Source organism: Rhea americana, unplaced genomic scaffold (assembly GCF_003343005.1).
Source record: "Rhea americana isolate MKP2758 unplaced genomic scaffold, rheAme1 scaffold_90, whole genome shotgun sequence".
Classification (NCBI taxonomy): domain Eukaryota; kingdom Metazoa; phylum Chordata; class Aves; order Rheiformes; family Rheidae; genus Rhea; species Rhea americana.
In genome coordinates, this window is record NW_028187089.1 from 2,564,095 (window position 1) to 2,591,432 (window position 27,338).

Genomic DNA, 27,338 nt, shown 5'->3' on the forward strand with positions numbered 1-27,338 from the left:
GGCTGGAGGGAGGAAGGTGTGAGAGCAGGAAGAGCAGGAGTGAGGKCTGGAAGAGGCCAGGTGTCCATCACCTTTCCCCCCCTGCTTTGTTTTCCTGAAACAATGACACTACACAAGCAGCAGCAATAAATATCTCTTCTCCAAGTATTTACACAGCTTAAATACCCACATCAAGGAGGTGGCGGGGGGGAGGGGGTCTTTGCTTTGGCCCCAGCTTGGGCCTACGTACAGTGGCCCAGGCCCTCTGGTTCCTGTAGTGACCCTACTGTGGGCCGAACAGCATGGCGTGCTGCATCGCCTACTGGACTGCATCTCCACTTTAGTGTCTCCAGCCCCATAGGCTTGGGAAGAAGCAGCAGCTCCAGGGATGTTGGGGGACGAACAGACAAAGCAAGGCAAGCAGGAATGCTCCACACACATGGGGCACGCTGGGGATCTGGGCTCCCCCCTTCTGGTACCCAGCCCCTGGGCACCAGTCCCTAGGGGCTAGAGGTCCTGAGACAGGGACCCAGCGCACAGGTTTGGCTGCCATGCTGAGCCCTCACTCTAGGGCACACTGCTGAGCTCCTTAATGGCCTGGAGGATTCTCTTCATGTGGCCCACTTTGGTGATCCCCAGGTCCTGTAGGGAGGAGAAAAGTAGGTTGGCTTTCTTGTAGTATGAGCCCTTGGCTCAGGTCTCCCCTGACCAGGGAAATGGAGGGGCAGAAAGGAAAGGCTATAAAGCCCGGCTCCCTGCGCGAGAGTGTGGTCAAGCCCTAAAGTGACCTGCTGCCACGTTTAYTGGGAACTTCTTGTCCTGCTTGCAAGCACTTCCCCATGCAGCCAGAGGGTACAGCAGGAATCCTTCACCCCCTTTGCAAGCATTTTCCTGTGCAAGCAGAGAGCCTTACCAGGAGCCTTTCATCTTCCATGTAAGCATCTCCCTCCAAGCATCCCTCCATGCCCAGATGCAGGGGGAYAGCAGCATTTTGCAAGCCAGTGATCCCAAAGCAGGAGTCCTCCCTGCTTCCAGCTGCTGCCCACATGCAAGCAAGTGCAAGCCATGCCAGGTGAGCCCTGCAGCACTTTGTGCTGGGGAGCAGGAGAAGTGCATGCCTTCCCATAACATCCCCATGCCTGGCTGAGGGAGGGGAGGAAGAGGAGTGAGCTGGGGTACAGGTGCTTCCCAGGCTGGGAATCCTTTATTGGGGGGGGGGGGTGAGGTGTCTTGTACCTTCAGGTCTCTCCTCTCCAGCAGGATCAACTCTGAGCCCTGGATGTCATGACGGACAAAAATGTCTCTGTATTCCCCTAAACCGAGTGCCTCCAGCCAAGCTGCCACCTCCTCGGAGCCCCATTTGTCTGCTAGCAGGGAGGAAAACCACAGTGAGCCCTGCTGGAGGCAGCTGGATGCAGCTGGCTGAAGCAAGACAAGCAGCAGGCACCATCTCCCAGCCCAGCTTTGGCCTGAGGTCACAGGCAGCTCAGGTTGGAGAGAAGATTTCTCCTCTTCTTAGTTTACTTACAAAGCATCCGTATTTTTAACTTTGCCTTTCTCCACTTCAACAAGGCCCACAGCTGTGGAGCAGGGGCTTACCCATGGGGCTGGGATGAGCTTTACCAGAACCCACTTTTCTCCCACCTGTAGCGGAGGTGGTGGAGTTATGGTGCTGGGGGGCTCTGCACATACATTGGGGGGAAAAGTTAAGCTCCAAGGGGCTGCTAGTGACAAATGTGATCTTGTGGCACTCCTGCATGGCTGGGAGGGTTCTGCCAGCCTCCTTGGGGTAGCATGCTATGCTCCCTCTGCGGCAAGCCCAGGCCTGGAGCAGCCTGAGCTAGTGGTAGAGCAGCAGTAGGATGAGTTGAYGCATGGCAGATACCCCATAATGTGCCAGCAAGACAAGGTTGACCTTCTCCCCTGCTAGTTGTCCAATCACTAACCCTTACGGCTGGTGGAATCATCTCTCTGCTGCTAGAATCAGGACATCTGATTGACCCTTCCTTCTCACTGAGKGGTCTAGGGTCCCCAGGCCACCTGGTCTGAGCCTATCTGAAGAGACTCAGCCCCTCAACCCTTGCATACAGGATTGATGGCCAGTACTTGATGACAGTTCAAGCTCCCTTCTCCCACCCTGGTGTAAGACCCCCTTTACCTGGGAGGATGCTGTTGGATTTCTGCTTTGGCACCTTGTCTTTATCTTTCCTGGGCTTGGGGATGTTGAGGCGAAGCTTGAAGCTGCCCTTGTTAGCCGTTCCAACGTTCTCCTATGAGGAAGAGGGATGGGAGCGTTGTGGAGAGGGAACAGGAGCCGGATGGTCCTCCATCCAGTGTGGCCTTGGAGGCTGAGCCCCCTCAACTGCCACGCACCCACCTCCTCAGCAGAGTGGGTGATGGGGGACAGCCAGTGGATGTCTAGCAGCCTCTGCAGCTCCTGGCCAAGCACGCTCAGAGGGCCCTGCAGTGCCTCCTCCTCCTGTGGTGAGTCCAGCTGCGGGGGACAGGGACCGTCCCCAGCCCCTCTGCCATGCGCTGGGGCACTGGCCAGGGGCTCGGTACCCTGCTCCAGCAAGGATCCCTCCACTGGGGGGCTTGGGGTGTTATCTGACCCTGCACTCACCGCCTTCCCTTCTAGGAACGCCCTGGTCTCAGTATACAGTGCCTTGATGCTCAGCACCACCTCCACAGCGGCATTCCTGCTGAGAAACTGGAAGAAGGAAGGATTCCTGAGCACCTGGGCCCAAGGCTGGTAGGGCCAGGGGTCCAGCCCTTCTCCCCACAGCCCCAACTCACCTCCGGGCTGCCAGCGGCCCTGTTGGACAGAGTCTCACTCAACGCCATTGAGCTCGTGTTGACTGCATGCGCTAGCTCCTGCTCCATAGCTTTGTGAGCCTTGGCGGCCTCATGGATCCTGTGGGCGAGACAAGTCACAGCTTATGGGATCTTTCAGCCCCAGCTGCAGGGAGAAGGGCTGGACAGACATCCCATGAGCACTGGAAGTGGATGCCTACCCCATCTCCCCAGGTAGCTGAGCAGGGCAAGGGAGCCCAGCTCTGCAACCTTCATGGCCCAGCAGAGAGGGATCTGGGAGATTTAGGGGGACATTAGGCAGGCAAAGCATCTCTCTCCCCCATACACCATGTGCCTKCAGTGACGCCTCCCTCCCTTGCAGCTCCCTTGGTGCTTGCAGCGCCGCATCCGACCCAGTGCACTCGATACCTGCAGTAAAGCCTCCGTACGCACACCCCGATACCCACAGCCTGACCTAGCAATGAGGGTCTCGGCAACCTGCGAGACCTGCAGCAAGAGGGCAGCCTCCTCATCTGTCAGGTACTCCATGGACTGCTGGGAGCTGAGTCGGGGCCGGGTGGCTGCTCGGTAGCTCTCCCCTTTCTGCTTGTCCTCCCAGGACTTGAGGGTGCTTTCAAATGCCTGCGGGAAGAGGCAGGCTTCAGGGTGCCAGCTAGACTTCCCTTGCCCCAGAACAGCCCGGCTTCGCAGGCTACCAGGACCCCAGGCCTCAGCATGCCAACAGCTGATCCTGTCCCAAAGATGTAGGTGCTTCTGGGACAGAGTGAGACAGATGGTGAATGGGAACATGGTCCCATGCATGGCAAGTGGGGCCAAACGAAGGCAGAAGGGCTTTTCCTGGAGGTCCTGTGGACATCTGGTCCAGGCCCAACCCAGAGCAGGGCTAGCCCCAAGCCCCCTGGACAGGCCGGAGGGCAAATCTCACCCGATCTCTTGTCAGCATCTGGGCTCGGTTCTTGTGCTGGATCTTGATGATTCCTGGGGGCTGGATCCAGGCTTCTCCATCTACCTGCACTGGGACACCCTCATCTCCCCGGATCGTGATCTTCACCATGCGGCACTGTGGGTCAGACAGCTTGGGGCTGGCATCATAAGGCTGGCACTGCCTGCTGTGGGGTTCTGCTTGGTTCAGCATCTGTGCTGAGGCTGAACAGTCTCCTGCCACCACCTGTGACCTTTAGGTGCCAGCCACAAGACCAGAAGCTCAGCAGACCCCACCACCCACAGGACCTCTGGGGCACTGGAGCTGAGGTGTTCCAAAGCTTTCTGGCACCGCACAGTGCCTCAGCCCTGCTCATTTGTGTCACTGTGGGCACACACAGGCCACAAAGAGTCCTTTTCCCTGCTGGCCCCATCAGACCCTACCTGAGCTATGCGGTGGTGCTGGAGATTGATGACTCGCGACACAGCCATCTGGATGCTGCCAAAGACGGCCACCACCTCCAGTTTCTTGTCATCAAAGGATGGAGCCCCAAAGTTCTGTGGGGGACCAGCACAACTGAGACCCCCAAGCTGGGGTCAGGCCCAAGTATTTTGGGACCCATCCCCTCCCTCCATACCAACTACCCTTGGAACACATGGCCAAGGCAGGAACATCCCAGATCTCTGCCCACCCTGGGGATCACAAGATCTCCAGGGTCACAGGAAGGGCAACCCATGCCCTCTTCTCTATCCCACAGCACTCACACTCACATTGTCCTCTTTGGTGCCTCCCCAGAAGTTGATGCCTCCAGCATAGCTGGGGATGTTGAGGACAGCAATTCCCTGCAGGCTGGGCAAGGAGATGGGCACTCCATCACACTGGAAGAGAAGGCCAAGCCTGGAAGATGCCAGCCCCTGCCAGCCCTCCCTGCCCACACAGCCGCCCCCATAGCCTCGCTTGCTGGGGCACAGTTCCCCTTGCMCACATACCTCCAGCTGCACTCGCTGCTCCAGGTTCTTGTAGGTRCGCTGCAGAAGCTCCTTCGTGCCCAGCACCCCATACCACATCATATTCTTGGTGCGACTACTGCAGGGGCAGAACGGGCAAGTTGAGAGGGGCAGCAGGGTCTCCTCTGCCTTGTGGCAGCCTGTGCTCCCTCCGTGGGGCAATGCACCAAACCACATGGTCTGGACCGTGGATCCTGCACCCTGCACCTCAATCCACACTGCCTACCCTGGTCTGCAGCCAGTAATAGCACAGCCTTGCCAAGGGCAGCAATTCGCTGCCCCCTTTGCAGCCAGAGCCCAGCAGCCTTGACAGCTCAGGCACCCAAAACCGAGGACTGAATCACCCCAGCATTGTTTCAGACACTGGAGGAAAGGGACAGGGCAGGAACCAGCTTTTCAGTTCCCTTTCAGGCTTGGACTCCAAATGAGATTAGACCCAGCACATTCCTGCTCTGTACCTCAGTTTCCCTGTTTTCAGGACAGATGCTGCCTGGCACCTTCTAGGAGATGCAGGATGCAGTGCTTGGCATCCAGGCTTGCTAAAAACCCAGTTCTGTGCTGCCATGGCAGGATCTCACCCATCTAGGTGCAAAAGTAAACCCTGCTGAGCACCTCCAGTGCACACTCGGATCCAGCAAGGGTTTACCCCAGGCCCCATGGGCCTCCATAGCAGGAGTCTCACAGCAATCCTTCCCCTTCCCAGGGTGAGTGTGTCACCATCTGCATCCAGAGGTGCTTACGTACCAGCACACTAGCTCTGGGTGCAGCCCTGAGCTGACCTCCTGGTTCCTGGGATCCAGACAGTCCCTTTGGTTTGGGAGCCCCCAAACCAGAGATCTGAGAGGAGACTATGCCAGCATTTTTGCTGGGGGATCAGCCAACCTGCATTTCTTGGGATGCTCATCTCGTTTGTTGTTGAACTCCAGGGAGATCTTCGCATCCAGGCCGATGCCGAAGTAGTTATTCATAACACATTTCTCAGAGAATTGGCTGAAAGCAGCAGACAGGGAAGGCGGGTTGGAAGAGAGCCATACATGGGTGATTGCTGGGGTGGAACTGGGAAATGGGAGCAGAATAAAAATAGCCAGCGTTGCAAYGTGAGCAAGGGGAGGGGTTTTGGTGTGGACCAGGAAAGGGCTGCCAGTACCAGGCACAGAAAAGCTCTACCCTGGCAGAGACCTACTAGCTGTGGCCACTTTGGTCCCCCTTTTGTGACACCCACTGAGCACCTAGGACCTGGCTGGAGGGGATCCAGTGCTCTCAACTTCAGCATCTACAAGATACTGGCCAGGAGGTTGCCAGCATGAAATGCAGCAGGCACTGGCTCACACACCAGGAGAGGGCTGGCACTTTGGCACTGCAGTTCCAGGGAGGGCTTGGGGCAGGGGGCACCTGTGACACTACGTGGAGGATGCCTGAGTGCAGTTCTGTTCTCAGAGGCAGCACGGGCCAGTGGTTAAAGATGACCACTGGACTGCCCACTTGTGCTCCCCGCTGCATGAGGGGCATGTATGGACAGCCCAAGAGCCCTGTGGAGGGGCCAGCCTTTGACTCACAGGGCACTGGGGTCTTCAGGGAACTGCAAAGTGCTGAAGGTATCAGGCCTGTCAAGGATGATGGAGGAGGTTGCAGAGGTCACTGTCTCCCGCCGTGAACCTGACCAAAGCAATAGAGGAGGCAGCTAGTAAATTTGCTCTTATACTGACCTCCTGGAGCCCATCCCATCCCAAGACTCAGTCAGGTGCCACCTCAATGCCCCGCACACAACTTGCCCAGTTAGAGCCTTACTGAGCCTCTCCGTCTCCTTGTTGTACTCCTCCGAGCTGTCCTTCTTGGTGGGGCCCATGGTGCCACAGTAGGCTTGGGTCTGCTTGTTCTGCTCATCCACAGCTGGGCGGAAACACAGGTATCACAGCATGTTCGGGGCAGTCCGCCCGCCCGCACCCACAGGTCTGCTCTCTCCTGGCTGCTTGCCCCTCTGTGCCCGAGTGCAGCCTCCCAGGCTCTGCTGCTGCCTTACCCGGCACTGCGAGAAACAACTGCAGCCATATTCTTCTATCACACAGGCTCAGTGCCAGGACCAGCACCAGGCAGGGCCCAGACTGCCATGTCTGCCTTGGGTTCAGGACCCTCACCACCTCCTCACCTTTCTCTGCTTGCTCAATGATTTGCCGCAGGGCTTTCTTGAGGCTGTTTGCCCGCAACATGAGTTGCTCCTTGGATTTGAAAATGCGGGGCACAGGGCTGGGGTTGAAGCCACTTTCTTTGTCGTGGTCCTTGGCATCAGCCAGCGTGGCCTGGGACATTCCCTCAGGGACCATGATGGCTTGAGCCTCGTCGTTCAGCTCCCGCACCAGTGAGTCCAGCTTCTCGTTCAGCATGGCGCACTGCGGGATGCCCACTGCTCACACCACCCCACACTGCTGCCTGCTGCCAGCATGACATGCACGTGTGCCATGCACATCAAGAGCACAAGGTACCATGACATGTCTAGCTGGCTTCTCCACCGGTCTGGGGTCATGCCCCCAGCATGTGGGGCCCATCTCCTGTCACCCAACCCACCTTCCGTGCCATCAGCTCAGCCTCCTGCTTGTTCTCGGTAGCTCTCTTATAAGCCCTGCCGACCTCAGCCACAAAGTCATTCACGGTGCCACACAGGAACCTGCCAAGGAAAGGGGCAGGATGGCAGTAGGGGCACAGCCCGGCTGGCTGGACATGGGTGCCATCCCTTGGGGGACCATTGCGCCGAGCCTCCCTTGTGTCAGTGCTGAAGCGCCAAGATATCAGGCAGTTAGCCTGGCATCCGCGGCTGGCAATCTGGGGATTAATCTGATCCTGAGGGGGCTCAGCACCCTTGGGTGGGGTTGGGCACCCACACCCCTTACTTTGCAGATGAGATCACCACCGAGTGCTTGTCGGACTCCAGGATCTTGGCCAAGTGGAAGGCGACGGAGTCRGCGTAGTGGGAGATCTGGGCCTGGGGAGACAGGGGTCACTGCTGGGGCTGTGCTACCCCCCAGGGTGCCCCAATCCAGAGTTGGACATGTCCAGCCCACCCTGGACCAAAGATGAAAACAACCCTCCCCAGCCCAACCCCTCTAGCCCCAAAGGCAGGCACATGGTACTCATGCTGTTGGACAGAGGGCATACTCTGCCTGCTTAGCCCTTGCAGGACACACCAGGAGGGAAACTGAGGCACACAGATAGTGAGGGAGTATATGAAAGACTCAAAAATAGCCCCCGACTCTCCTACTTTGCAGGCCAGCTCCACATCTCTGAGCTACCCTGCACCTTGGCAGATGGCAAAGCGCATTCCAGCGCAGAGGGAGGGCTCTGTGTGTGCTGAGCTGAGACTTGCCAGACTTGTTTCACTGTGCCCAACCAGCTGGTAGCCCCTCTGCCACCTCGATATCCCAAGGACCCCAGGCATGACATCTGTAGGGGTTGCATCTTCTCTTTCACACATGTGAGCCTACTGCAAGTGCCCCCATCTCAACTCACAGCTTGAAAGGGCATTGGCCTTTTTTCACACAYAGCCCTCTGCCCCCTAGACTGGCCTACCTGGATGTTGGAGTCTCCATTCTCCTCTTCCTTCATGGCTGGGGGAGACTGCTTGGGTGCCTCGTAGGTCAACACACTCCACCTGCCAAGCAGAGACCACCACTAGCTGTCACCCATCCCAGCCACCTCCTTGCCCATCCTGGGTGCCCTGATAGGGGCAAAAGCCTGGGACGTGCAGGCAGGTAGAGAGGGTAGGAGGGTGACTGAGAGATATAGCAGATGACACTGCCAAGTGGTGAGTAGAGATGCTTCTGCCTCAGCCCTGTAGGAGCTCCAGTGCCCCACACGATACTAACCTGTCCAACATCTTTGTGGTGGCCCTTTCCAGCTTCTCTAGGATCTGCAGCAGCTGGGTGTCATCGTCACACAGGCTGCCCCAGCCCAGCACCCGTGCCAGGTCGTTGCCGGTCCCCAAGGGTAGGACACCCAGCTGGCACTGCAGGAAAAGGCCCAGGGTGCTCTGAGCAAACTGGGGGACTGCAGCAGGTCCAGCCCTGGGCACCCACACCAAGGGGTGGTAGGAACCACCTGTTACACCTCTAGCTCTGAAGCTGAGGTCCATGTTAACCAAGCACCCACTTAATGTCCCTTGCACCCAAGCACCCTAACCACACCAGGAGTTTGCAGCACCGTGGGCATGCAGAAGGGGGCTGGCTGTCACCCCATTACCCCATGGGTGCTGCTGTTAAGGAAAAGGCTGGGATACAGCCAGCTTGCCCAGCCCCATGCYGTGTTGATGCCATGCAGCCACGCTTCCGCTCACTTGCTTGTGTAGGCCAAGGGCATCGATTTCAGAGAGGACCCAGCCCACGCTGCCGTCTCCCCCACACACCAGGATCCGGAAGGTGGAAAACTTCTGGAAGAGCCGCAGCCTGGCCAGGGGCAGGAGAGAGGGGGCTTGGGGCTGCATCATCCTCTTGCGTGGGGCCTCTGCTGATGCAACCCCCTCCCCCCCCAAGCCTGGCAGGAGAGTGAGCGCCTAGGCTGGCGCTTACCCAAGGTGCGGGCCCCCATTCATGAGGTCGAAGACTTGGGCTGGGTTGAGGAACTGCTTGAACTTGCGCAGAAACTTGACGCCCTGGTTGTCCCCGCTTTTGGAGTTGACAAAGGCCAGGAGTGGGCTGGAGCAGGATGAGGGRCAGGTGGCCTTCCAGAAACCTGTAGTGACCCCACATACATGAGCCCCAAGCAGTGTCTCCATCCCTGGCTCTTCTCTCCCCGAGGACATTAAAGGAAAGACCTTAGGAAACCAGAGGCCACACAGACACCTGGACTGTGCTGTGCCCAATCTGCAGGCTGCTGGGGTCGAGAAAGAAGGATGAACAAATGGCAATTAGGATGCTCAGGAGATGGCGAGGGGAAGAATGAAGAATGAGCTGAGAGATGGCAATGGATGGGAATGGAGATGGAGCTGGGAATAGGAATGGGGATGCAGAAGGGAATGGAGATGAGGATTGAGATGGGTGTGGAGACAGAGATGGGGAGGGGATTGGAATGGGGTAAAGATGGTAATGGTGATAGCAGTGGGATGGGGAAAGGAATGGAGACAGAGATGGGAATGGGGATACAAATGCAGACGGGGAAAGGAATGGGGATTGAGATGGGAATGAAGAAAGGAATAGGGATGTGGATGTGGATGGGAATGGGGATTGGAATGGGAGTAAGGCTAGGGGGRGGGCCAAGGCTGTTCCAGGCTGGCATGAGGGGTAGATCCAAGTTTGTGCCTGCAGAGGCAGTGATGGAGCAGGGACCTAAGCAAGTCACTGAGGTGAAACCAGGGCCTGGGCTGCTTCTCTGATGAGGACAGAGGTGATGGTGAGCACAGGATGGCCAATTCCTCCCTGTGACAACAATCAACCAAGACCAACCTAGACCCCCCCCCCCAAAAAAAAAAAAGCAGGGCATGCTCTGACCCAGCAGCGCATCCCAGGGTGGCACTGGCAGAAAGCACGACCACAGGCGATACCCTGCAGCCCACTGGTACCCACTGAGGACTAGCCACTCCAGCTCTCCCAGGACAGCTTCCTCCACAGGAAGGTGTACTGTCACCCCCAGCTCTGCTGCATGCTTGTGCAAGAGATCTGGCAGAGTGGAGGTGAATGACGCAGAGGCCGAAGGAGGCTTGGCAGCCAGCACAGTGATTTTAAAGAAATTAGATGGGGGATGAAAAGTGCCTGAGGCASAGGAGAATCAATAGCTGGCCTGAAGCCTGCAGCCGGCTGTGGCACACCTTGTCCCGTGTCCCATCCACGGCGCCCGGGGATGCGGCCCTCCACGGCTAGTGTCCTGACTCGGGGATACTCCCACACTTGTGCCGCTGCCGCGTCCACGAGTCCTGAACCACCTGTGGCTCCGAGCATGTGGCTTGTGCATGCCCGGGCTGACCCCTAATGCGCTCCTCCTGCACTAGCCACCACCACAGCTTTTGTGCAGAGACCTCAGGCGTTTGGTAATCTGGACACATCCTGACTGTCTGGTCTCTCCCTTCGCAGCAGCTGGGAGAGTTTGCAAGCTGCGTGGCTACATAATCACTAGCCGCGGCACTGCAGTATCTGCAAATACTGCCACAACTTCGTCCTGGCCTTCCGTGAATGCAGTGCTGAGCTCCTTCCTTCAGCCCTGCTGGGGCATCTTCTCCCCCAGGCTCCTTTAGTGGGACCCTCGCAATCCTACTGTATTGAAGCCCCCAGCCCCTCACTGCCATCCATGCACCTGGACTACCGAGGGAGCACCCAGTGAGGGGAGGTTGGAAGCTGTGGAGCCTGCAGGAGCCCTGGTGCAGCCACCCCACCACAAGCCGGGTGGCTTTCGGAGGTGGCTGAGAGAGCTCCCAGTAGGTGCTGGCGCACGCGTAGCAGCATCGCCATGGCCCGCCATGGGCCAGCTGGTGCTTCCGCCTGGCCCAGGTACCTGCTGCCACCCAGGAAAAACCRGAGCGGATCTGAGAACCAAAACACTGGGGGCTGCTGAGTCAGTGTGTGGGCTGGGAGCGGAAGAGCCTGCTGCCGATCGCACATGTACAGCGGGGGAGAAATCACAGCGGGGAGGAGGAGGGGGAGCGCCGCAGCCTCGCAGGCTTATCCGCTGCTGCGGGAGAGCCCAACCAGGGTCTGCCAGCCATGGCCCACCAGAGACGGGCCGTGGCTCCAGAGGCACAGCTGCCGCAGCCACCGCTGGCCTCGTGGAACCAGGCTGCCATGGGAGGCACGGAGCAGCAATGCTAATAGGGGCAGAGCCCCAAGGAGACAGGTCTCTTACGACTGAAAAGAAGCCGCGTGATGGTTACCCTGACAGCATCCTGATGAGTAACGAGAAGCAGATGAGCCACCGGCTGAGGGAAGCGGCGAAAATCATTAAAGAACAAGGAAAGAAATATCTGGAGGAGAAGAACAGATTTTGCTCAGCGGAGGCCAGCTGGACCCCTCCAGAGAGGGGGAGGGAGAAGGAGGAGGGAGTCTCCCTGGGCCAGGTATTGCTTCTCTCTACCACTGTGAGGTCGGGGCAAGGAGAGCAATTCTACTCCCAGCATCTCACAGCCACCTGGACCCATTGGGGAGGCTATGCTTCGTGTTAGAGAAAAACCAGCAAAGGTTCGGAAACAGAGAAAGAACCCAAGCAACGCTCTCGCTTGGCTCTGTGAGACGAACAGCTCAACAGCCATCCATCTGGGGCAGCCACTGCAGGCAGAGATGGGGCTTGGGGCACGCACCTTAAACTGCACCGTAGACCCTGGCCAGGGGACAGGGCAGGTCACAGAGAGCAGAGGCACCTGCACGCCTGTGGAGCCTGTGGCAAAGGAGAGGGGCAAAGACTCTTGGCAGCTATACCAGGGGAAGGGGTGGGAAACCGCATAAAGGGTGTATAGAGAGGACTAAGCAAGCATGTGGTGTCTCAAGCCCGCAGCAGGTGCAGGAGGGGAATGACAGCCCAGAGCAAGAGTGGGCATTGACCGTGACCATGGCCACCATGAGGGGCAGGCTTGGCAGGAGCCACTATAGCAATACTTGGGGAAGAAGTACCACCCAGAGCATGGCACTGCTTCAGCCCTGGGTCAGAGCACATTGCAATAAACAAAGTTCAGCTGAGGGTGCTGCAGGGATGGACATTGACTCTGGAACCTACTGACCACAGTGCTGCTGGTGCTGCACAGGAAATCAAACACAGTGTCGCAATAGCCCAAAGACAGTGGAGGAGGAGCTGGAGTTCACAGGACTCAAGAGACCTTGTCTCAAACAGCCCAAGAGAAGTACCTGCCCCCTRCATCCACAGCCATTCCCTCCTCCACGACTCACCATCTGAATCGATGCTGTTCAAGGCAGTTGGTGGGATGATAGAAACCTTGTACTGGCCCAGGGGGCATCTCTTCCCAAATTGCTCCTTGCAAGCACTGTGAACCTGAGGGTACAGGACATGTGCATGAGCTGTGGCAGAAGCGAGAGGACCCAGCATCACAACCCCTGGCTTTGTTGATCACTTCCCACCAAGCCTTGGTTTCCCCAGGGATGCAACCAGAAGGAGCACTAACTTTTTAGTGGCTGATTTTTTAGTGACTGACAAGCACCACGGCTGGGAGAAGGAGGCCAGATCTAGTCTCAGCTCCAGCTCTTCCGGTGCCTGACGCAGAGCTCACACTGAGGCCATTCTTCCCAAAGTCTTGCCAAGTCTTTGCTCAGCCAATAGCCCATGAGAGCTCCAGGGGCCTCACACAGAGACCCCAACCAGCCCGCAGCCCACAGCTGTGCCCTGGATTGCCATGGGCCAGGGTGCACAAAGCTGTTCGAGGCAGACAAGCAATAGGGACATTGCTGCTGCCAGGGTGAGAGGCACCAGTGGGGTACGTCCTTACAATGGCCTTGCACCAGAGACACCGCCAGTCCTGCAGCCTCCGGACGCTCCCGCAGGTCCGGTCACATACAGCACAGCGTGCACTGACGGGCAGGTTCCCTTCCAGCCACTGGTGGGGCATCGCCACCTGCAAAGAGGGACAGTCAGCCACCAATGTCCCATGCCAGTTCCTTGTGTGCTCAAGGAACAGTGCCACGGGTGACCCCTTTCCTCCAGGCATTGGGGAAAGGAGGGTAGGGGATGTCCAATAGTTTTAGCTAGCAAATCAGTACTGGAAGGTCTTATGCCTCCTCTCATCCATGCCTGCCTAGCCTCTTGCAGATGCCAGAGCCTGCGGTAGAGTAAGAGAGTGACCAGCAAGCATTCAAAGATGGTCCTGCTTGGAAAACAGTGTCCCCTGCATACCACCCTGGGCAAGGTCCCCCCAGTGTCAGACCCAGAGGCCTCAGAGGGCAGGGGACACCACGGTGCCAGGACTAGCCCTGCTCCTTGTTCAGGCAGTAAAAGGCCACTTGTGGCAGGTGCTCCAACACTGGTTCTTCTGTTCTGCCCAGATCCACTGCACTGGCTCCCTGACACGGAGCAGAGGTGCTTACCCCGTCCTCATCCTCGATGATTTCTGTGCCGATGGAGGCCAGGGTTGTCCACTTGCAGTTGTTGGTGGCTCTCACTGCACAGCGCTTGTGGGCCTTGAACTTGCAGACTGGGATGAAGAGTGGGTGAGGAGTAGGGATGGTCCCCCAGGGGATGTGCTCCCCTGGGCCCCAAGCCCCTGAGGCTGGAAACAGCTCCTTCCCAGCAAATCTGGCCATGGATATCACCCTGCATCACTCCAGGTCCAAGTGAGCCATCGGCCTCTCCTGGCTGGAGAGGGTCAGCCCCACTCTGGTCCCAGCCCACCCCACAGCAGGCCCTGACTCCCACCAGCTGGCTGATGATGCTTACCTTCACAAGAGAGGCCATGGGAGGTAACACCTGAGAGGGCTTCGCGGCACACGTTGCAGAAGGTGGGCCTGGCATGGGAGCAGGCGTACCAGTTGTGCATGCCCGAGAAGTGCTCCATGTTGAACTGGGTGGCCTACCGGGGCAGAGGCCTGACCCATCAGTCCCAGGGCCACGTCCAAGGCACTGGGCAGGTGTTACGGGACCCCCAGACAGCCCCAYGCAGACACTCCTTCCCTCCTTACCCCCTGGCTCAGAGAACTCCCTAAGGACTGGCCAGAACTGGGTGGGCTTTGCCTGTCCCAACTCCCCCAAATGCTCCCATTCCCACTCCCATCTCTTCCTCCTACAGGTCTGGACCTGATGACAGGTTGTCCAAGCCCCAGAAGGGGAGCAGACAGAGCCCAGGAGGCCAGAGAGTTGGACACACTGGTGGAGCTCACCCTGATCTGGTGCATCAGCTCCTTGGAGCTCTTTGGCTAGGCACTCTAGCCACATGGCATGGTCCTGCCTATCCAGGTAATCCTACATCCCCTGAGCAGCTTCCTGCCCCATGGATCATCACCGATACGGCCACTCATGTGCTCATGACCTCCTTCACCTCATGGATTTCCCACTTCTGGACAGACTTCAGGGCACTTATCCAGTCTTCCATCTCCTTGCGGTTCTCTGCACATAAGATGAGCTTCCGGAAAGGCGTGATCACCTAGAAAAGCCAGGCCCCTGTGTCTGTTTGCAAAGCCACCACACAATGAGTCAGGCCCCTGCATGGCCCCCCAGCAAATCCCATGGATGTAGCACAGTCATGCACCAGCATCCCATGACTCATGCCACCTCCAGCTTCACTGCCCACTCTAATAGCATAGGAGATGAGGGTCATGTCACCACACCGGGGGGCTGCCCCATGTGCCATGGCTCTGTGCATGGAGCTGCAGAGCCTCTCCATGGGCCAGGTGCTGCAGTCAGGGTGCAGCAGCATGGCAGATGCCCTGTGACATCCTCACCGTGAAGCTGTTGTTGATGTTCTTAGTGCTGGTCTCCGCCACACTGGCATCAGATAAGTCCACCTCATCGAAGATCAGAGACTGCAGAGGAGAAATCAGAGCCCAGCTCTCAGCCTTAGAGACAGTGGCAGGTCCCAGAGTCCAAAATTATGGGCAGCAAAGCCTCCCTTCCCACCGCACTGGGGCAGAGGCAGGCACCAGACTACATGTCTGTAGGCAGACATGCATGGTCAGAGGGTGTACAGCCAGATCAACTGGCTGCCCAGGGACACCCGTGGTCTCCTCGCTGGCCACATCCTTGCTCTCTCAACACAGGCATCCAGCCACTGCCATCAGTGCAGCCCAACATCTTGCTCTTGCACCCCTACCATGGGTGGGAGGTCAAAGATCAAGGATATGAGCTCTTTTATGTTCTCACCAGCTGCATCACTCTGTGCAATTCCTTGCATGGGGACACCCACACTGTGAGAAGTGCTTGTTCATCCCAGACGTCTGCTCTGCAAGCCAGGATTTTCAAGGCCACGCCTGGACCTTCAGGGTCACACCCTACCACTCAGCATCCTGCAAGTGCAGGGTTCGATCCCCCTCCCAGCGGCCGCTGCACCACCCCCAATTCCCGGAGGTGAGTCCTGGCAGCCTCCAGCGCTCAGCACACAGAGGGTGCCCAGCCTACCTTGGAGTCCTTGGCATAATACAGCGTCCTGCCCCGCAGCTTGAAGTATCGCCTCTTCCACCTCTGGAAGGAGCTCGTCTGCTTCAGCAACAGCCCCTCCTTCACACTTTTCTGCACAGAGACCACAGAAACGCATGAGCTCCTGCAGTGCAGCCCATTCCCGAGCTCCAGGGAGCCCTCAGCCCCAACAAAGACCCTCCAGCGATGCTGTTCCTTTACAGTCCTGTGTCCAGGAGTAAAATACTGCCCAGAGCAGCAGGGTGGGACACTATGGGGATCACACTGCGCTGGATGTATGTGGGATGGGATGTCCAGGGATGCCAAATCTGGCATCATGGCCAGCACGTGGCACACAGAGGGGCCATAAAGCCAGCATAGCCACCACACAGGGGGCTACGTGGGACCTCCAGCCTTCGCCCCCTCACATGACAGCAGTGCCTACCTCCCAGCTCCCCTGCAGCACGGTTGGCCAGCCGCATGCCCACGCACAGGCTTTCTCCCTGCAGCCGGTGTGAGGGCAGAAGTGCTTTCCACAGCTTCTGCCTGGGCAGGTGCAGCCCCAGCACCTCTGGCACTGGCTTAAGTGCTCAGAACCAGGGCTGCCCCATGTCCAGATGGGTCTCACCAGTGCCAAACAGCGATAGTAATGATACCCCTTGCCTGCTGGCTGCACCCTGGGCACTGGCTGTTTTTTGCATCACTCCAGGAGAGTCCAACCCTAGGACAGCCCTGCTTCTCTCCCAGATGCTATGAAGATGATGCCTCTTGCTCCCTGGAGGAGGCTCCCCAATCCCACTCCTCTTGCTTTAAGAGCAGCCCCACAGAGGGAGCACGGATGAACCTTGGAAGAGTTGGCAGGAGTCAAAATGCCATTTAGTGGCATGCTGGAAGGATAGGACCTGGGGAGATGGTGCACTGGGCACCTCACCAGGCAGGGCTGAGGAAGGAGGAGAGCCCACCCTCTGCTCATACAGTCCTCCAGGACTGACCAGAGCCAGAGTGCCTAAGAGTCTGGACGCTGGATGTATGCAACAACTGCACATGGGTCGTATTTTCAAAGCTGTCCCTGTGACTAGTTCCTCTGTCATGGGATTCCAGGAGCTGGTACTTTGAGGGGACGCTGCCAGACATTACAGGAATGGGTGATGGGAGGTCTCCAGTAACCTAAAACTGTCCCTTTTTGCCTTCTCTGCCAGACTTCCTCTTTCCTGTCCCCAGGAGCAGCACCCAGGGGAGCCTCAACTCACTGCAGCTCCCTAGGCATGGAGGGGAGAGCAAGGCAGAGCACGGAGCTGGAGGCCAGAAGGGCTCCCTGGGAGGGGACAGCAGTGCCCCAGAGCCACTGGGATCAGCAGGACTGCTTGTTAGTGCTGGCATTACCCTGGTACAGTAGCTCTGCCCCCTTTGCACTCATTCTGCCTCAACCCCAGACCACACCATCCCCTCCTCCCCAACAGAGACCGTCTGCCACCATGTGGTTTCTGCATGACACAGATGATGGTTAAACCCAAGGCCATACCATCAAGCTGCCTGCCCTGGTGAGCAGAGGGCAGCAGTGTCCCTGCCTGTCCTGCAACTCCCCTTTGGGACAGATGGTTGTCCCAAAGGCTACCCATGCTCACAGGAGACAGTAAGCTGACCTGTACTCTCTCACAGAGCAAGAACCCGATGAGAGACACCTGGGTTCAACGGGCAGGCATGAAGATGGTCTCATCATCAAGACCGGTGTTTGCATCCCTAAGAGAGGACCCTGCAATGGGGACCAACAGCTATGTGACGGGCAGAGCAAGGGGATCCCTGTAGCAGGAGGCACCCCGGGGTACCCTGGCACTTCTGGCTCCACAGCCTGGCCTCCAATCCCAGCGTTGCTCTTCCCTCCCAGAACAACAGCACCTGCCAATATTTACCCTCCTTACAGTAGTGTTTACAAGGCTCAATTAATTAGTGTTTGCAATGCAGCCATAAGCCTCCACTGAGTGGGGTGGCCGAGATACTCTGGCACTGCCTAATCTTTGATTGCATCTTCTTTAAACACCGCCAGCAGCCCTATTCAGATGCTCCTCTGCAATTAGCCAGAATGGCAGTTGTATCAGATCCCAGCACACAATTAAATGTGTATTTAACGGTGGAATACCACCGGGCACTGAGGGCATCACAGGAGAACCGTGGCCCTGAGACTCCGCATTATGAACCCTTATGCCGCCAGCGCATTCCCTAGCTTGTRTCCTGCAAGAGCTAGTACCACAGTGCCGGTCACCCTGTGATTGCRTCCTCACTGCTAAGGGACCCCCTCTACCCTTGGGACTTTACATCCCTCTTGAACAACTCACTYGCTTTCTGCGGGGTCTGCGATGCTCCAGCCACGCACCGCAGAGCTAACAGGGCCTCTGGAGGTGGCCACACTGCAAGGTACTTTTGTCAGAGGGGCCCTCCGCACTGGAGATCTGGGCGTGCTGTCTGCTCTCAGCAGACCATGGGACTCGCACAACAGCCCTTACGGCTTGGGGGAAGTCGCRTTTCACCAGTCCGCTGACTGAGCCGACACGGAGGAACTGTGCACCCTTCAGACCTTCACTCACCAAACGCAGCCAGGCCTGACTGCTCACCCAGCTACCTGGTGTCTGGGTTTCCTGGTACTAGGATGTCCCAGGCTGTCTTCCAAGGAGCAGCTCCAATCCCAAGCAAGCTGGGGCATGCACAGCCCCAACAGGAAGAGCAGGAGAGGGAAGCGAAAGGGAGCAGCAGTGTGCCTATTTGAGAACCAGGAAACAGAAAGTTCCCTGAAATGCTCTCAATTCGTCACCCGCCCACATCAGGGCTGTGAAGGCACTGGCTCCAGTCGGGGAGGGTCGTTTCAAGCCTTCATAACCCCCTATCATGGCTTTTCCTCCCCAGGATGGGCGCAGGGCTCGGCTGCGATCGGCCCCGATGCATGCAGGCTCCGACACAGCCAGCAAGGGAAGCACAGTTCTCCAGGGAGCCCCACGTCCATGCACAAGCACCTCTGCAAGGCCAGCATCCCCACCAGCCCCTGCCCTGCAGCAGAGCAGGACAGGACAAGGTCCGGCCACGGTAGTTGGAATATAGCTGAGAATGCCAATTCCACAAGATCTGTTTCCCTGMAGCAGACACAGGCACATTTTTGTTGCAATCACTGGTTCATGCCACTAAGGACAAGCAGTACAYGTGGGTGAGGGGCGAGGGGATACAGAGGGTCCGTGATGGAAAGAAAGCAGAGGACTGCAGCAGGCCCACGACAGCGAGGAGCAGTGGGATGTGGAGGGTCCCTGGCAGCAGCTCTGGGCTAGCACGGCAGGGTCTGGAGCCAGTGCTGCAGCGGGGCTTGGCGCAGGCGCTCAGCTCCTGCTTGGCTCCAGCACCACGYGGCTGGCAGCATACGGGCTGGCAGGCTCCAGCTCCGCAGCCTGGCATCTCGCGTTGCCCCGTCATCTAACCCTGAGGGCACTTGGCCGCGTGGGAGCAGAAGGATGCCCTGCAAGCTGGCTTCCTCCCGCTGCGAGGGGGCCGAGGGGTGAAACGTTCCCAGGGCGCAGCTGTGGCCATCGCAGCAACTTCTCCTGGCAGCCAGCGGCGAGGAAGCAAGCAGACATTGCCCAGACCCYGGCAGCATGCTGCAGCACACTGTGCTCTCCTGGCACAGCCCTGTCCCCATGTCATTCAGCTCTGGCAGCCTCGGGGACAGCGATGTGGACACCAGCACTGCACCAGCCCTGGGCTGGGCAGCCCAGATGCAGCTTCACTGCGGGATTTGGTTCAGAGCAGCAGGGCCATGAAGCAGGCTGCAATCAGGCCAGGGGACAGAGCCCGCAAAAGCAAAGCCCGGTCCAAGGTCCGCTACAAGACCAAGAAGACTTYGGCTGCCTGCAGTCGGCACGTATGTGTCCGAAGCAAGGGCATCTGCTCAGTATCCTCACAAGCCCGTGTGGAAGTTCTCCTTGGACATTACCGAGGCGGGTAGCAAATTTCAGGGGCTGTGCAATGCTCCCTACATAGGGCCCAGTCAGACATGGGCTAAATCCTTCGAGTACACAGAGTCCCAAAACTTCAGGGCTGCAGAAATCATGTAGGAGCAATTTTCTCTTTGCACCCAGAAGGCCCCTGCTAACCCCAGGGCCAACCTCAGCTCCCAAGCTATCGCATGTGCCACCAGGGTGATGTCCTTGCAGTTTCAGTTCCAAGCAGCACTGGGAAAGTTTTGAAGGCTCTCATTACATAAGTGCCACATTTCACACAAAGCAGTTGGAGCTGGGATTCTTTTTTCCTCCACCTTAAAATTTATTTCGCCAGTAAATACAAAACTACAAAACCAAAAGGAAAAATAAAGGAGCACGTCTCCTCAGCTGGATAGRCCTGGCCTGGGGAAAGGGGCTGACTCCGAGAAGGCATCTGCTGGTTCCCTAATCACCCAAAAGGCACCGAGTCCCTCCACCTGCACGACAAGTCCTTAGCATGAGCTTGGGCAGCGTCAGCTCTTCCCTGCTTCCCAGATGCCGTCAGAGCCYGCTGCAGGGATGTTTGCCAGCAAGTGCTTTACCACTGGTGAAAACCTCGTACTCACAGCGGCACCCGACACAAGGACTAGGACAAGATCTCAGATCAGAGCGGGAGGCCCTGAAATATCTGGGCTGAGGCTCTCAACACAGTGCATGCCACTGGCTACCCGAGCCCAAGCAGGTCCCACARGTGAGACAGGCTGCATCCAGCRGGCCAGGGCCAGGACCACGATGCTGGTGCTGGTGCTGGATGGGGTCTCTAGCACTCCAAAAAGTCCTGAGCCGACTGGGGTCCCAGACCACGGTGCCTCCCGGCCTTGRGTGGTGGAGGCTGATGTATGCTCTRCATGGCATCATCACACGTGTCRCCCCGACACGTCAGGGCTCTGCAGGGTTTGTGGCTTTATTGCAATCAATGTCCTCCYCAGGCTGGGCAGGTGCCAGCGCCGGGGGCAAGCCAAGCCGGGCTTAGCTCCCGGGCTCGCTGTGGCCCAGCAGGGCCAGCAGCAGGGGTGGCGAGGGAGGGTGGCACACGGCACCCACCTCCCACGCCCCGCTGCAGTGAAGCCACACGGTGGGAAGTTGCGCCGCAGCGGGCAGAAGTGAACAAGCCTGTYGTTTCCCCTTTGCACACAGGAAAGGGGTGGGGAGAGCAAGTGCCCCATCTCGGGGCAAGCACACCGGGGGGGAGGGAGCACGGGGGCATTGCCCCTCCACAGCACAAGCCCATCCAGCTCCCCACCGCCTGCCCTGCAGCACCAGCGATGCGCACAGCATGGGCATGTGGACTCCCTGCAGGATGCTCCCACCCCTCCAGGGCTGCATCCCAACCAGACCTCTTCCACGTGAGGGTGCCAACCCAACATTCAGCTCTTCCCCTGGCCCCAAGGCAGAGCCCAGAGATGCCAGTTCAAATCCCCCACTCTCCCAGCTCAGCTGCCTGTCCGCTCTGGGGGAGAGCCCCTTGCGCAACCAGCTCAGCCCGTGCTTACAACTAGGACGGCAAGGTTTTCCATGGGGCACTGGCTTGCAAGAAAAGGAGCTGCTGGAGAAGATCACATCCTTGGGAACACCAGCATGGACAGTTCATGTGCACTGTACTGGGTCACAGACTGGGTTACACTTCTACACCCACAAGGCTCTGCCTAGGCCCACGCTGACACAACGCCTAGCCCAAGAAGGAGAAGAGGAGCCCAAACACCAACCTGCATGGCATGAGCACCATCCCTGGCTCAGTCCTTGCAGTCACCCTGCTCCAAGTCTGCCAGCCCACCAGATGCAGCGCGCACACTCCAGGTACATGCTGGGATTTGTTCAGGTCATAACTGCTGCCATCCTGCCAGCTGCCCAGTTCCCAAGAGCTCCAAGGAGAGCGCTGCCTCCAGGACGGTTGGATAAGCACTTGCAGCCACACAACTAGCCCAGCTGCAGCAGGGCCACTGGGCACCCGCGGGCTGGAGTCACTTGGAAACCCAATCAAGTTTGGGTGCCTGTGATATGGCAGAGCTCTTCCGGGACCCAGGCATCTGGGAGGCACAAAGCTCCCAAGCACTGACAGCCCAGCAAGCTCAAATGCACCAGTGCTGTCCTCCTGCAAAGCCCTGGACTGGAGAAAGAGCTTAAACAGCTGCGCTTCCAGGGACTCCAAACCCCTTTCACAGTGGTCAGAGGACCCCTGCCACAAGGTTTAGACATCGGCCCCTGAAAAATCCTTGTCCTGGCACAAGCAATAGGACCTCCTGCCACAAGACACTATCCCGACCAGAGGTTTGGAAGGCACCAAAAGGGGCTAAAGAATTAATGAGGATGCCAGGAAGGAGGGAAGTGGTGGGTTTGCTCCCAGGGAAATCCATCACCCCCCCCCCCATTGCCCCATTGCAGCTTGGCCTCCAGCAATGACAGCCCTGAGCTGCTTTCTGGCAATGAGCTTGCACTTCCCCAGCTGAGCTTGGCTTTGCCCCTGAGCCCCTTCCAGGAGATATCCTGAACTGGACTGGCCCCACCGTAGCATCACGCACACCCGCGTGCAAGGGCACACGCTGCAGTGCTCCTGCCCTGCCCAGCTAGTTACAGTTGAGGCAGTTGCGCTTGCATAATGGAAAATGTGAGTGGCGAGAGGGCAGCACATTTGAGAAACCTCACAAACATCCGGCTGGTGTCACCATGGCTATCTTTACACCCCAGACACGAGCTCGGCGAGCCCTGATTAACAAGAGCGAGCCCAGCCTCCCCTGCTGTGCCGAAGCTTCCCAGGCCGGGGCCCATCCGCTGGGAGCTTGCCCAGGGCCAGGCACACTTCCCCACCYGGAGACGGTGGCCTGGCTCGCTGGTCCTTGGCATGCGGCGTCCCATCGGGAGCACGCTGGGTGCCGACGGCCGGCTGGCCRCTGCGCTCCCTGGCATGGCGCACATCGCTGCTGCACCGTTGGCTCGTGCGCAGCGCTGGGTCGGCATGACTGGGGTCCCCCCCCCATTCACTTACAACCMCRKGGCAGCAAAGCATGCAGGGGACCCCAAAGCATGCGTTTAATCTCAAAGCATGCAGGGGACCCCAAAGCAYGCAGGGGCTCTGGCAGGASCATCACTGCAACATTGCATCCCACCCTGCAGGGCAAGGGGCTCCCAACCAGTCATACCTGGGGTTGCCCCATCCTGCTGCAGAGTTGCCAGGCAGCATCCGTTGCCCCCTATCCCCTGGTCCCAGGCATGTCCCCAGGCCCGGGCAAGAGCTGGCAGGAGCAGGCGGCTGCCGGAAGCCCCCAGAGCCAAGCGGGCTGCTGCAGCCCAGCTCTCAGAAGGTGACGCTCCAGCTCTCAGCCCACCACAGTCCCCACGGCAGCGAGGAACCCGGCGCCTCTGCATTGTTGAGGTTACCCCACAGGAAGTCCTGCCGCAGGGGATGGCGCCACGGCAGCTCCGCCACCCTCCGCCGGCCCTCTGCGCTTTCCCACGTGCCCCTTTGCAGACAAGGACCCGGCGCACCGGCGCTCCAACCTCCTCGGGGGTCGCATCACCCAGGAGCTGTGCATGCCGCCCGCCCGCTTTAGGAAGGAGGTTTCCAGGCTTGGCCCCGTGGGTGCTGCCTCGCTTTCCTTTTTCTCTTGGCCAGGATCCAGCCAACCCTTTGGCCTGGCCCTGGCAGGCCCCACCGCAGCACCCTGGCACTACCCAGGCCCTCTGCTCTGCCAGAGACCTGGGCCGCCCAAACACCCTCCACACCTACGACTCATCATCCCCGTGCAAGGTCCATCCTTGGGGCACCCTGAGCCTGCAGGACACCCAGCACCTCCAGCCAGCAACAGGGGCACTCAGAGGTGTAAATAGCCTGGGGCCACTAACCACTAACCTACYTCAGCTGCGGACAGGGGGGCACCAGCCCCAGGGAGGGAGGCCAGRACCCCAGCCTGGCAGAAGTACGATGGTTCACCCCAGAGCAGATGGGGGTCCCCTGACCCCACAGAACAGCTCTGATTTACCCCAGTGCTGTCACAGCGTAAGGAATCGGAGTGGAGGCAGCGATTCCCCCACTCTAAAGCCACACCAGCATCGCACTGTGCCCGTGCTGCAGGGCAACGCGCCTGTCCCCAGCACGGGCTGCACCGAGTCCCGGCATGGAGAGTCCAAGCTCGCGGCACCCCCCACACACACACACCTCCTGCAGGCCCCCCTGCCCCACTGCAGCCTCCCCACAGGGCACAGGTGGCACCGTACTAGGTGGGAGGCGGGTGACGGCAGGTGAGGGGACGGGCATGCAGGGCAGGGCCACTGTAGCTGAGATATCTGGTCCTGGAGCCAGGTGGGCGCTCCGTCCTCCTAAAAAAGCAGGAGGGAACGGCGGCCTCTCTTCCTTCCCTTCAAGCTCCACGCTGTCCCTCTGCACCCCATCTCCATGCACAGCTCCGAGGCCATCCCAAGCGCTCCAAAGGGGGGGGTGTCGAGTGCCTGGATGCAGCAGAGCATCCGACCGCCAAACCCGTTCCCCCACCCCAGCCCCAGGGAATGGCAGCCCCCAGCTAGCCAGCGGGGAGGAGAAGGGGGGCGGCAGGCAGGCCCCCCCTCCGCTGTAGGGGCGCCGGCACCCAGCAGCTGCCACTGCCACGGAGCGCAACGGCCCTGCCGCCCCCGCGCCGCGGCCAGCACGAAGCGCCCCGTGGGGCGCCCCGGCAATTGCAGCCTGGAGAAAGCAAAGGCGGAGGCGGGGAGAGCCAGCGGGAGCAGGGAGCGACACTTGAYGGGGACATTCAGGGAGGGAGGGACGGGCCAGCTGGAGCCACCTGCGGATGGGGGACAGGAAAATATGCCCGGCACGTAGCAGGGCGCTGGGTCAGGGGAGCAGTAATTGGGCAGCATTCAGCGGGGACCACTAGATCCCAGTGTGCTCYGTCCCCATCGTGTCCCCACGGGGCTGGACACCAGTGCAACACGGGAGAACCTGCTGCCTCCCATCCCCACGCTCAGAGCTGGATGAACAGGGCCCACGAGGGACCCCAACCCCCCCCCCGGCCCCGTCCATCCGTCCGTGCAAGCGGCCAGTGGTGCACAGAGCTCCAGTGATGCATGGCCATGCGCAGGACGGGCGAAGTCCTGGCGTGAGAAGGGGCCAGGAGGCAGAAGCCCCCCAGCAGCTCAGCAGCAGCGTGTTCTCCCAATTGCGTCTGAGAGCACAAGCTTTTCCTCAAAATCCTCAGCTCCTGGAGCCCAGGGAAGGTGCCGCCAAAGGAAAAGAGCCCGTCCAGTGAGGAGAGAGGTGGAGAAAAYGCGGTGCTGCCCAGTGCGAGCCAAGAGAGACAGCAGGGAAAATCCTTCAGCCTGGCATGGGGACTGTCCCACGAGGGCCAGACCCAGAGGCACACACACGTCTCACTCTCAGCCCCCTCCAACATCTCCCATTCCACGGCGCTGCCCCAACCCCTCCAGCTGCCTGCCAGCCCGGTGCGCAGCTCTGCCCTGCCCTCTCCCCGGCCCTGCTTTGGGGTCGCCTCTGCCTCGTCCTTGCCCCCCTCCCCATCCGTTCCTCTCTCCCGGCTCCACGGGCCATTAACTCAGTGGCCGTCCTTTCTGCCTGGCCATCCGTCACGCTGCCACCGCACAGCATCGCCTCCTGCATGGCTAATTCCCGGGGCCGGGTGGGGGGCAATGCCCATCGCCATGCCCATCGCAACGCCCATTGCCACCCCTCGAGGAGAGTGTCGAGGGCTCCTAGACGGTGCTGAGCTCTCCCCCGGCCCTGCCAGCCAGCCTGGCTTCCCACCGTCTCAGCCTGCATCTCAAACAGCACCCGTGTGCAAGTACAGGCTGACAGCACCCGCCTGACAGCCAGAGCCTGGGGGAGGCAGAGGAGATGCTCATCCTGCTGCAGAGATGGGGAAACTGAGGCATCCTCCTTGGACAGCCCCAGGGACCCTGGCATCCTGGAGGACTCAGCAAGAGCCCCCATCACTGCCTCCCCAAGAAACGTCTCCTGCTGAGTGGGAAAAATCCATGGTGCCAGCCGGGAGCCTGTGACTTCCGCACACCCGGGAAACTGCCCTTTGCCCCTCTCACGCCCCTACGCACCTCCTTTGCTAGCCTTTTCTTCCCAGTCGTCTGTCCAACRTGGGTTATTCTTCCAGCCTTCCTGTGCTTTTTTTGCAGAAGATGCTTGGCCATTTCRCTGTCCCCTCTTCCACCTCACGCAGCGCCCTGCTTATACAGCAGGGCCAGCACCCCGTATTTTTGGAGGTCCTACCAAACTAGCTTCCTCTGTGCAAGCCTCCCCGACACACAAGCAGCTCYCTGGGTCAATGGCTGGGGAGAGGGCCAAGGACTATCATATCCCATCTCAAACATGTTCCTGTCCACCCAGCACAACATCATGGGCAATTTAATCTAGGGAAGGCAGTGGGAAAAGGGCCAGCAGGGGAGCTGGCATGGCCTAATTAATGCAGGGCCCCAGAAAAGGTAGYGGTTCAGTTTAGCTGCCCAGTAGGCCTTGCACACGCAGCGCCTGCTGCAAAGGAGCTGATCCTGGGGGCGCATGGTGCCGCGATGACCTACAGAGTCGCAGCACCCTGACACACACTGGGCATGCAGGTTTCCCTCCCCACACTGCTCTGTCCTGTCTGCACCCTAAATTTCATCCTGGGACTGTCTGGGGGGCAGAGCCTTCCTGGAAGTGCCCCCTTTCCCCAGCCACAGGCAGGGGTAAACTGCAGCCTGTTCCCAAGTCAAATATCCGAACCCTGGGGATCCCTCACTGGTGGGACCCAGGCAATCTAGGGGAGGGGGATTCTGGCCTGGGAGAGCCCCCTGTTCCTAGCAGTGGGGTGAAATCTCTGCTCTGCTCTGCCCAAATACGCAGCGCCCCCAGGGCCAGTGCTGACCCTGCCACCACTGGCACTGCTGCYCATGCCCTCACCAGGACACACTCTCTCTGCCAAGGTTCAGAACCTCCTGGCTCTGCCCCAGTCCTTGCTGCGGTGTGCCCAGCATATGGGTACCGGCTGGCCAGCCACGCTSTGTTTGGTTGGGTTGCAAGCAGCAAGCAAGCATCTCACACCGATTTACATCCCAGGGCACATGAAGGAAGGCCCCGATCTCAGCGGACCCACAGGACCCCACACGTGAGCCAACACCATGCCTAGAGACCGCACGTCGCTGACCTTGCTCCTCATCTGCCCAGACGTGGACACCTTCCGGATGAGCTTGTGTGAACTGTCCTCCTGCTCCCCTTCGCTGTCTGATGACTCCTCTCCTCCTGCCTCGGGTGAGATGGGTGCCAGCTTATCCGAGTCCAGGGATGACACGGAYTCCCGGGTCTTCCTCAGGAACAGGTCTCCGGACACCAGTTTCTCAGCCATCTTCCCACSCGGCTTGGCTCAGGGCTCTGCAGCGTCCTGTGACAGCCCTGGGAGGACAAGGACATGTGGTGCTGGYGGCAGAGCCCTGAAAGGGGGTATGCAGCCCTGCTGTGGCCACTCTAGCTAGGTGGCATGGTGCTGGAAACCACAGGGAGACAGCGCTTCCTGGCCCAGGAAAGATGCCCGGGGTGGCTCCCTCACCAACTTTTTCTTCCTTTCCTTTCCTTTCCTTTCCTTT

At 59.1% G+C, this 27,338-nt stretch overlaps 1 protein-coding gene across 5 annotated transcripts; it reads right to left on the minus strand.

Annotated features, from left to right (window-relative positions):
- Nucleotides 1–130: 130 nt before the first annotated feature.
- Nucleotides 131–27,100, minus strand: LOC146584712 (diacylglycerol kinase delta-like). Of its 5 annotated transcripts, XM_085324346.1 has the most exons (29): nucleotides 26,903–27,100; nucleotides 15,748–15,858; nucleotides 15,075–15,155; nucleotides 14,672–14,776; nucleotides 14,074–14,206; nucleotides 13,725–13,831; nucleotides 13,130–13,255; nucleotides 12,576–12,678; nucleotides 9,279–9,441; nucleotides 9,047–9,155; nucleotides 8,580–8,719; nucleotides 8,284–8,365; nucleotides 7,608–7,699; nucleotides 7,285–7,384; nucleotides 6,869–7,109; nucleotides 6,511–6,612; nucleotides 6,279–6,378; nucleotides 5,605–5,712; nucleotides 4,705–4,801; nucleotides 4,486–4,593; nucleotides 4,159–4,272; nucleotides 3,719–3,853; nucleotides 3,248–3,414; nucleotides 2,776–2,893; nucleotides 2,603–2,689; nucleotides 2,357–2,473; nucleotides 2,138–2,249; nucleotides 1,216–1,346; nucleotides 131–621 (listed from the first exon to the last, which is right to left on the minus strand). In XM_085324346.1, exons 1-29 carry the CDS (start codon nucleotides 27,098–27,100, stop codon nucleotides 547–549), a joined length of 3,462 nt encoding a protein of 1,153 aa, XP_085180472.1. In that variant the 3' UTR covers nucleotides 131–546. The 5 variants fall into 5 exon arrangements, with proteins under 5 accessions (XP_085180472.1, XP_085180471.1, XP_085180473.1 ...); XM_085324345.1 differs by having other exon boundaries at nucleotides 2,357–2,689; XM_085324347.1 differs by lacking the exon at nucleotides 26,903–27,100 and adding an exon at nucleotides 21,467–21,516 and having other exon boundaries at nucleotides 2,357–2,689.
- Between the last annotated feature and the right edge of the window lie 238 nt (nucleotides 27,101–27,338).